Genomic DNA, 10,982 nt, shown 5'->3' with positions numbered 1-10,982 from the left:
CATTTCAGTCAAACAACCACTTTCTGTGTTTATTGACTATCAGACTCTCTGGTGAAGTTAAAGTACAACTGTGAATTGTGGAAGAATTCTTTTCTTTATTCCCTCATTTTAAAACGTCCTTATAACTGTAAAAATTTATATTTACAATGTATTAATTCATTGTGTACTCCTGGGATACCCAAACACTGTGATCATCAAGGGCAGGAAAAGCCATTAAACTTCATAAAGTAAATATAGATATCCAGACATTGCCATTGTGAGTCATCTGTGATGAATCATTAAATGAAAGTGTATGTTAGATAAGCACTTTGATTAATCATATATCGGCATGTAAAAAAACAAGTACATATTGCTAGTATAAAATAAAACATTCACTAAATACAGATTATTTATTCATTCACCTACAGTAAGCACCATACACACATTCTTTCACCCCTAGGGGCAAATTTAGCTTCGTCAATTCAGTGTGTGGCATGTTTTCGGGAGGTGGGTGGAAACTGGAGAACCCGGGCAGAACATGTAAAACTCAGCACAGACAGTAACCTGAACTCAGGTTTGAACCAGGGACCCTGGAGCTGTGAGGTGGCAACGGTACCTCCTGTATCACTGTACTGCATTAAATACAGATTATAATGTAGTTAATATGTCACAAACACATTATATTGGATCACACGATCTCACATTTACAAAAGAAAATGCACCATAACATGTATATGTATATGCTGGGATTCCCACTACCACGTATTTCTAAGTAGACTCCTACAAGTTACTGGGCAGTTAAGGGAGAATCTTTAAACAATTGAAACAGTACAATTATGGCTGAATATATTATAAACATGCTATACCTATGTTGTTTGTGCATTTTTGTATTGGATTATTTCTTGGGTTTATTGACTGAACTATGGGATTAACGTTGCATCTTGCTTTTTCATTTTGAGTTTGTCTCTGCAGTTGGGTTCACCCCCTTCTCCTGTGGATCATTAATAGCGCATCTAGTTTGAGTCCTGGCCCTGATGCTAACATTCATACCTAGTAGCAAATTAGAAGGCCTTGGAGTGAAAGTGTCTCTGCACTGAGGACAGCTGTAGACGCCCTTCTGATCCTCCTGATCCCAGCAGCCATTAACCTTCCAGAAACTGTGACCACAGGGGATAGCCACCGGATTCTTCAGGAGATCCAGACACACTGGACAAATGAACTGGTCCTGATTTACTGAAATACTGGCCTCAGCTATTTTCCTGAACTCACGCAATGAGAGAGAGAGAGAGAGGGGGAGAGAGAGAGAGACTCTGCTATCAGTTTTGTTTCCTCTGAAATAAGGAGTTACTTCCTGATTCTGTGTGTTTGTGTGTGTGTGTGTGTGTGTGTGTGAGAGAGAGAGAGAGAGAGAGGAGGAGCACAAACACATGTAGGTTATGAATACTCCTTTATTAACCATTTCATCTACCTTCCGTGCACGAATATACGCTGTGTATTTATTAGGGTTAATTTCATGAAATACAGACAGAATAGGTCTAACTAATATTTCTTCTGGACTTTTTCTGCCTACTAACTTGTCAAGCAAAACTTTTGGCCTGGTTCACTGATTGTATCTTATATAACAATTATATTCATTCAGGTTATGTGATATGGTTGCAAATGGTTGCATCAGCAAATATTCTCCTACATAACTGGACCACTACAAAATGAAGAGTGATTTAATAGAAAGACTTGGCTATGGGCTCTTGGTACTGCTGCTTTTTAGTGCTGCTCCTACACACTCTTTCACAACAGAAATGCACTAAATGCATGTACTCCATTTGTTCAGGATGGAAATATCAGATGCTACAGCTGCAAAGACAGCACTAAAGACTCTCTTTCTGTCTCTTACTGATTGCTATGGTTGAGTAATGAAGATAATTAGTAGTTTTAGTCAGTGGCTGCTAAATATTAATTGGTAAATTGTTCCACATATTTAGTCCTGCTTCACCAGCATTTTTATACCTCATTCACTGAAAATGTTGACATTGTTCTAGTGTTTATATTTCACATTAATGTGAATAATGAGCAAGTCATTAACGTTTCCTGCCTATATACAGAGTGAAATTCTATTTTTTACATGGAATTCATTTTCCTTTTATATATAAGGAATATAAGTTGTGTAATTACATGCTGTAAATGACTTTCAGGAAAATCCAGGAAGCAAGATGTCCCTTATGCTACACATTCTCTCACACAAGATTCATCAGAATCCTGAATATATTCAGATTTTGATCAAATTCAGGACACATCCTTAATGGCTTATTAGATTTTATAAAATCTTTGCCAAAGCATTATTACCAGGTTAGAAAGAATCAAAGCAAGTTACAAAGTTATTACAACCATAAAGCTTTATGAATACACATTTTAAAGGAAGTGTTGCTATTTTTGTATTAATTTCAGAAATTTATAATATTAACTAAAAACCAAATCCTTTCTGGAATAATCTTGCTGAAAACTAGTAGAGCTTTTATATAAGACCACTTATGATAATTGCACCTCATACAATTTAATTTCCATACAGCAGTGTCAAAGAAAACATTTCCCTTTTTTTAAAATCTCTTTTGTATTCTATAAAACAGTGTAAGAGATTATCCTAGTCCAAGCCTAAACCCAGTGTTTTAATGTTTATTGTTTTAATAATTTATTATATAAAAAACACATCACATTTTTTAAATCAGTTTTCCACAACATTTAATTAAACGTTTCTATCTGGTATTTTAGTCGAAAATGAGATAACCACATAAACCTCATCACTGGGGGAAACTTTGTTCTCATGTGGTGTTAATTTTTATTTTGCAAAGTTCTGATTGTAATATTTGGAACAAATGATATGTCCCAAACTCAGTTAATATTCTTTTAATGAATGTTTTAATGAAATTTTAAGCTATAATGTTTAGGAACAAAATGTTTAGGAACAAACTTCAGATTTCATCAAATGAATGTGTGTGGTTTAGATCTTAGAATACTCTCAGTAAAATTAAATCTATTGAAAAGTATACATGCTCAAAATGTGGTTTTAATAGGCTTAAAATATCTTTTTGTGCTGACTTTATTACCTTTTAGTAGGTAGTTATTTAATTATATTAAGAGATTGCTTAATAGGAAACAGACAGAAAGCAGAGAGAAAGATAAAAGCAAACAGTATTTGGTGTTACAGAATAATAAGGATCTATCTGCTTTTGGTCAGAGATCAAAAACATTTCAATAATTTCTATTTGTCTCAGAATTTCAATAATGTAAAATTGGAGCAACTTTAAAGTGAAGCCCATGCTGAGCTGTAAATGTAAAGTTCATTACTTTAGAGTGTTTGCTAGCTGCAATGTCAAATCTTTGAGGTCTCATATCTCAAAACAACTCTTCATTCAGACAGAACTTTATAATCCTAAGGTCATGTAATAATATTTTGATAATTTTTTATTGATTAGTTTCATGTTTGAAAGTTATTTTTTACCGTTTGCTCTTTAATTGTTGGAGTGTAAAATTACTGAGCCTTTTTTGTGCAGCTTGATTGCGTGCTAGTGAGATAGATGATTGAGCAACAACGTGGCCACATGCACACATTATTTTGGATCACACAATCTCACAGATGTAGAGCCATACCACCAGTCGAACCCGAACCCAGCGTACAGAGGCTGAGTGAATGTGGTGTGGACTCTGTGGAGGAGCTTCATCGTGTCAGAGACGCTGTAGAAGGACAGAGTTCCTGCACTGTGATCCACATACACTCCTATTCTGGAGGATGATGGAACTCCGAGCTCAGTCTTAATGTTGTTGTGCCAGAAAGAGAGAGAAGAAGAAGAACACAGTAGACTCCAGGACTGATCGTTGTGTCCAAATGCACACTCATTACCCTCTCCTTTCCTGCTGATGTCTTTATATGAGACTGAAATTTCCACCACACCGCTCCAGTCCACCTCCCAGTAACAGCGTCCACACACACTCTCCTTACACAACACCTGAAGGCAGTAGTCAAACCTCTCTGGATGATCAGAGTACTGCTGCTCTCTCTCACTTTCGGTCACCACTCTGTTGTTCTCAGACAGACGGAGGTGTGGATGCGCCGTGTTGGGATCCAGAGTCAAATAACAGAAATCTGAAATAAAAGAGAACATCAAACTGAAAAATATGAACACGTTGGGTTTAATTCACAGAATTTGTTTATGTGAAGAGTGAGACAGCTGTATTATATAGTATGTATTAAATCCCTCCAAAAATATGCATTATTTTATTAATATTTTTATTCCAAGCAAAATCACATCCTATGATTGTTTCTCAATTCACACATTTCTGTATTCAATATTTTCTAAGCTCCCCATAAAGAAGAAAATAGTACTCAATAAAATAAAGCAGGATGATTATGTGTATGTGCATGTTTTCTTTATGGTTTATTAACAGTAGCACAACAGAAAAGAAAATAACAATAGTAAACTGAAACGTAAAATATTGACACGTGACTATTCATAAGTTTGTAATTCATCTTTAGAGTAAACAGCAGCAACAATATAATAATTTATCATAACTATTAAAAATCACTTCTGTGTTTCTGAGAATCTCATAGCTCTCTTTTTTATGCGTCACAGAGCGAGTAAAGACGTCCATCATTGTGTTTCTCCAGCAGGAACAGCTCCTCTTACCATGTGGAGGGATTTTGATGAATTCCTCCTCCCAGAATTCCTTGAGTGTCTTCTTCAGATCTGAGAGAGAATTCCTCACTCCATCAAATGAGAGATGTTGATGGACAGTGATGCTGGATGTGTGAAAGTCTGATCTGATAATTGTGGGAGACTGACGTCCAGAAGCTAAAGCCTACAGAAAGTACATTAAACTGAAACTGAATTAAATTAAACAGCATGAGTAAACAAAGTACTCCTATAATTATAGTTACTACATACTCTTTATACTATTTAAACAATATCTACATAACATACAAAAGAAAAGAATAAGGATTTTGTAGCCCAGTGTTTTGATGCATTACACAAATATATCATACAATCACTGGGAGTTACACCAGTTTTTAATGGGCTAGCCATAGATATAGGGAAAACAGACAAAGTAAAAAAAATGACAAAGCAAGTCTATGAAGAGATGCAGGTTGATAATCACAATAAAACCACCGAACAGTCATAGGTACATGAACACAATTTCCTAAACTAATCTTCCTGAACTTCGCACATATCCAAATATTCAGAACTTTAGCTAATAACTGAAACTGAGTTAAAGAGATGCTAAAGAACAGTAAACATTAACAAACAGAATAACAGCAGGCCAAGTTATACCAGACACACTCAGTGTGTCAGTGTAGAACATTTATTGTTGCTTTAACGAGAGGTGTTTTACAGAGGAACAGCTGGCTCTGTAGATCAGACAGTGAGTGTTACCTGGAGGAATTGGATGTGATCATGAATGTGTGAAAGCTGCTCCAGCTCAGTGACTCTCCTCTGAAGATCAGCAATCTCCTGCTCCAGTTGCTCCAGGAGTCGTTCAGTTCGACTCAGTTCAGCCTTCTCCTGAGCTCTGATCAGCTCCGTCACCTCCGAGTGCTTTTTCTCCATGGAGCTGATCAGCTCAGTAAAGATCCTCTCACTGTCCTCCACTGCTATCTGTGCACTCAGCTGTTAGGAGACACACACACAAGATTTAAAGCTCATCTATCATTCCCTCTCTTACTGGGACTCTAAATGACTCGTTGTCCATGTTGTGTGTGTTTCTAGGAGCAGGTCTGTCTCTGCTCACTGCTCACCTTTATAGTGTTCACAGCCTGTTTCAGCTCCTGCACCTTCTTCTGCTTCTCCTGGATTTTCTGCTGAGATTTAATCTGCTCCTTCTTTACCTCACTCTGAAGACAAATCGATTAAATTCAGCTTTTTATATAGGATCTGTTTGTGCTTTACAGAGATGTGGTTGTTCTGTAGAGTTGCTTTTACACTGAGCAGATAGTTTATTACAATACCTATTCAACTCAATGTTATATGGTTACTGCATTTTATAGTGTTTCTAGCTAGAAGTCATTACTTTTCTGCTCATAGCAAGTGGCAGAATAAAGAGTTCAGCTCATTTCGATGATGGCGAATTTGTAACTAGCAATCATACCGTACTCACATTGTAAGTCATGTGTGCTCATGGATTATGGATATGGCGAAAAAAGGCAGCTGACGTTGTTGCCATTTAATAACAAAGTAAGCAAAAATTCCAAAAAGAACAAGATGCTAAAAAGCAAAGGAGGAGCCATTTCTGCTTCTGAACCTTGTTGGTTCACTGCTCACAAAATTCACTCCCATATTGGATTTCTAAAAAACATCAAAGTGCCACAGAGCAAACTGTGATATTGGGAGGAGATTGTATGTTAACCTGACTCCTCCAGTCCTTCCATGGACTTACATGGACTGAAATGTTATGCTTGCAATCGCTAACTGTACCATGGTCATCATACCTAAACGATTGGTCCTGGGTCTATGATGGCATTGATCACTACTGTATTATGTAAAGCACTTGGAGTACTGTTGTGTCTGTATATTCCAGGACCATTTCACTTGAATCACCTCTCCCTTGATGTTCCAGTACCTCATGTGTTAAAATTTAGGCACTGATCACTTAATCAACTGGCAATTATAGATTTCTATGAGGCCATTGTATTTTGTCATATATATATATATATGTATATATAAACAACATGGAAGTGAATTCTAGCTAATATATATATATATATATATATATATATATATATATATATATATATATATATATATTAGCTAGAATTCACTTCCATGTTGTTTTTAAGCAATTTTTAGTTTTTTAATTTTAAGCAATGGCCCAGTCTGCAAATACTTATCTTATAGAAACTCAGAGCGTTTATACTAGAGAGAAATTGAAGGCATGAAAGTATCTTGATGCTTACAACTTTCTTGTTTGTGGGCACATTCAAGACCTAATGTTTTATGGATACAACACTGAGGACATCAGGGTAGTGAAAGCAGAGTTGCTGCCCAACTGGATGCCATAAATAAGTCATTTGTAAGCTGAACAAAGTTAACTAGCTGAATGGGTCCATTTTAGGCAACTCCTCAGTAAGAACATGACCTAGATACCTAGTAATAGTTGACTAGTTTCTTGATGTAGATTTAAGGTGAGCTACAGTTTGTAAAGCAATATAAATAAAGCAGTCATGATAAATGAGCTAAATAAAAAGCTAAGCCTGTTAAAAATTTTACTTAGTAAGCCAACTTCACTGATGTGATTAGCTAATTAGCTGAGACGAAATGGGCACTGCAAAGATGGAGCTCCTCTGACCAAGTATCCCTCCTTATTGCCTGTAATTACAACCATCTTCTGTTAGCTTGGAAAGGTCGATGGTTTGACAGCATGCAGTAAAAAAAATGGATGTGTTCCTGAACACTTTTCCGATTCTGACACCCAACAGCAAAATTCTGGCTTCCTCTTAAAAATCACTACACTGCTTTTTTTTTTTGCAACCAGTCAGACTGACATGTCTCACTCAGGGGTCTATTGAGAGAGCAAGTGTCCTAAAAGGCACTACAATTCCTACGTTTCCAAGTAGATTTGTGTTTTTTTCCTCTCATTTTAATGATTTGTGGATTAATAGGATCTCTGTGACTTACTGACTTTCTCCTGTCAACAGCATATGCTGAGAAGTTATCTAGTTATCGCCAGCTGACTTTTGGTGTTTGTTTCACCAAACAAATTTATAGGGATATGTATAAAAATGGTGGCCTTCCTGGTTCCTATTAGCTACCTAAAAACATATAGCAATATTTTACATATGTTATGTACACACATAGTTCAGTTCTAGTTGTAGTTATCCTTAAAATTATGTTTATTCTGCTTTCTTTCATCTCCACCATTTTAGGAATTTTACATTGAACGACATCAAATTCTGTTTCTAGAAGAACAGAGTTTGGTGGTGAGTGACCAATCATGGTACTGGTTTGAGCTTGTTTCAGCTCTCTATCACAACTGCATGTCACATGGTCACATGATCTTGCCACACATTCCCTGATCACATTCACCTGTTTCTTGTTTCACCTTAATTAACATGACTACTTAAGTTCCAGTTTTTGCGTGTCCTATTGTCAAGCTTGTGCTCTTGCTGTAGCTGTTGTTTGTTGGTGTGTGTGCGCCATGGTCTCACTTATAGTCTGTATGTTTCTTGCCTCACATCCGTAGTTCATGTTGATGGATTTTGTTTTCATGGTTTTGTTTGTTTTGGATTTGTTTTCCACGAAATTACCTGCACTTGTATCCGCCTCCACTACGATATCTTGACACTGTCAATGAAGTATGACTAAAATGTTCACTAACTGGTCTGACCAGATACCAATGAACACTGAGGACAAAGTTTAACACATAAAACTTTAATAATCTTTTACAAAATCCTTCTGATAGACAATTTAAAGTTTAAGTCCTGTAACTTACAGATTCTGGATTTAAAAATATAATTAGGACAAATTAATTCTGGAAAGATTTCTAGTTCTTACCTGTTTCTCAGCACTTTCTGCTGTGGCTGTGACAGTGTCGTGACCTTTGTGATTATCCATCAAACACAAATAACAGATGCAGGTTTGATCAGTACGACAGTAGATCTTCAGCACTTCATCATGTTGAGAGCAGATCTTCTCTTGTAGTTTTGTTGAGGCTTCAATTATTGTGTGTTTTTTCAAAGCAGGACGTTCTAGATGAGGTATGAGATGAATATCACAGTAAGAAGCCAGACACGTCAGACAGGACTTGACGGCTTTGAGTTTTCTCCCAGTGCAGAAATCACACTCCACGTCTCCAGGTCCAGCGTAACAGTGAGCAGGAGAAGCAGCTTGAAGTTCAGTCTTCTTCAGTTTCTCCACCACTTCAGCCAGCATGTTGTTTCTGTGTAGAACAGGCCTTGGAGTGAAAGTGTGTCTGCACTGAGGACAGCTGTAGATGCCCTTCTGATCCTCCTGATCCCAGCAGCCATTAATACACACCTTACAGAAACTGTGACCACAGGGGATAGTCACCGGATCCTTCAGGAGATCCAGACAGACTGGACAGCTGAACTGGTCCTGATCTACTGAAATACTGGCCTCAGCCATTTTCACACTCTCTCACACAGAGAGAGACAGACAGACAACACAACACTGAAGTCAGTTTTGTTTTCTCTGAACGAATTCTGTTTATAGTGCTAGAGAGAGTGGGTGGTGCTTTAAGCAGAAAGGGTGTAGCTACATAAGAGAGAGGTGTGTAGGGATATAGCATTTAATCACCATGAATATTATTGATATAATATGATGTTATGTGAAAATGTGAACATTGTAAAGCTGTTAATGTGACATGGAGGTTTCTGCACATTTTCATTCAGATCACATAGACAGCAGGTTAAAACCCTTCTTCAGCAGCTGTGTTTGTGTGAGAACATTTTATCTATTTTAAGAAGCTTTTGTGTGAATATAAAAAAGAAATTCATAAATCAGTCTAAGTTGATCAAACATGGACATATAGCCTTGTCATGGAATAAAAGGACTATTAAAGGGATTATTAATGTATTGGGGTTACCAAACTGACCCAAGAGACCAAAATAATTGGAAAATTGGCTCCTAAGCTTTTCCATGGCCAGGTGTGTGTTATTCCCGTATTATTTCACTTATAAGTAAGTAGATAAAAGATCTAAAGTTGACTTTAAGTGTGGCATTTACATTTGGAATCTGTTGCTGTTAACTCTCAATATGAAGTCCAAAGAACTGTCACTGCCACTGAAGCAAGCCATCATTAAGCTGAAAACAATAGCAAAAACATTAGGTGTAGCTAAATCAACTATTTAGTACATTCTTAAAAAGTAAGAATGAACTGGTGAGCTCAGGAAAAAGACACAGGAAGACCACATAAAAAACTGTGGTAGTTAATAGAAGAAGTCTTTCCCTGGTGTAAAAAAAAAATCCTTCATAAGAGTTGGCCAGATCAAGAACAACTTCCACGAGGTAGGTGTATTTGTGTCAAAGTCCACAATCAAGAGAAGACCCAGAGTAAACATAAAGGGTACAAGATGTAAACCACTGGTAATATTTGAAAACAGGAATGTTGCGTTCATCCTATGTTCATTCTGGATGATGATTGGCTGGCAGATAGAACCTTAAAAATTCAAGTTTATTTGTGAGTTAGGAATGTAGTTTCCATGTCTTTTGTTTTTGACGCCAGTCTCTTCTTGTAGATAACGATGATAAATATGTCTCTGCTAACTGTTTTACACTATGACACACAAAATATACAGATAAAAAGGAAAAGAAGTTTTCTTTAACGCTGCTGTGGGGAAATCAAACTGTTTAAGATGTTATATAAAAGAGGCACATGTGATCTTATATAAAAGATCCAAACATCTATCTTTCTAGCTGCTGAATAATTAATATCACTAAATTCTGTCCTGGATTCCCTGAACAGAAAGTTTCATCCTGAAGAAAGAGAAGGGAACGTGTGAACTAGAAGTGTCAGTGCTAAAGCTGGAAAATGTTTTGACAAGAAATGAATTGTGTTTCTGTTAAAATCCTTTAGATGACCAAAGTTTGTTGGATTTCCATATTTTTCTAAATGCAGTTTTTTACTTGTATTTTCCCCTTATTTAACCAAGCCCTCTGAATGGACTATTTTAAACCTTCATTAAATCTGTCTTTGTCTCACAGCTTCAGGGTCCTGGGTTCGATCCTGAGCTTGCATTACTGTCTGTGAGGAGTTTTACACGTTCTTCCTGTGATTGTGTATTGTGTTTTCTTCAGGTTCTCTGTTTTCCTCTTGCTGTCTAAAAACATGCAGGTAGGCAGATTGGCTATGCTAGATTGCCCCTAGGTGTGAATGTGTGAGTGGTGCCCTGAGACTGGGTCAGTTCTCCCACCTTGTGCCCAGTGCTGCTGGGATACATTTACATTTATGGCATTTGGAAGACGTCCTTATCCAGAGCGACTTACATTTATGCCATTTTTATA

At 36.9% G+C, this 10,982-nt stretch overlaps 1 protein-coding gene across 1 annotated transcript; it reads right to left on the bottom strand.

The window, feature by feature from the left end:
• Positions 1 to 1,425: 1,425 nt before the first annotated feature.
• Positions 1,426 to 10,866, bottom strand: LOC113528968 (E3 ubiquitin/ISG15 ligase TRIM25). Its single transcript, XM_026917862.3, has 5 exons — positions 8,514 to 10,866; positions 5,762 to 5,857; positions 5,400 to 5,633; positions 4,656 to 4,827; positions 1,426 to 4,114 (listed from the first exon to the last, which is right to left on the bottom strand). Exons 1-5 carry the CDS (start codon positions 9,102 to 9,104, stop codon positions 3,582 to 3,584), a joined length of 1,626 nt encoding a protein of 541 aa, XP_026773663.2. The 5' UTR covers positions 9,105 to 10,866; the 3' UTR covers positions 1,426 to 3,581.
• Positions 10,867 to 10,982: the final 116 nt, after the last annotated feature.

This window comes from Pangasianodon hypophthalmus, chromosome 30, assembly GCF_027358585.1.
Source record: "Pangasianodon hypophthalmus isolate fPanHyp1 chromosome 30, fPanHyp1.pri, whole genome shotgun sequence".
Lineage (NCBI taxonomy): Eukaryota > Metazoa > Chordata > Actinopteri > Siluriformes > Pangasiidae > Pangasianodon > Pangasianodon hypophthalmus.
Note: the sequence above shows the minus strand (reverse complement) of the source record. Positions and strands in the feature narration are given on the sequence as shown.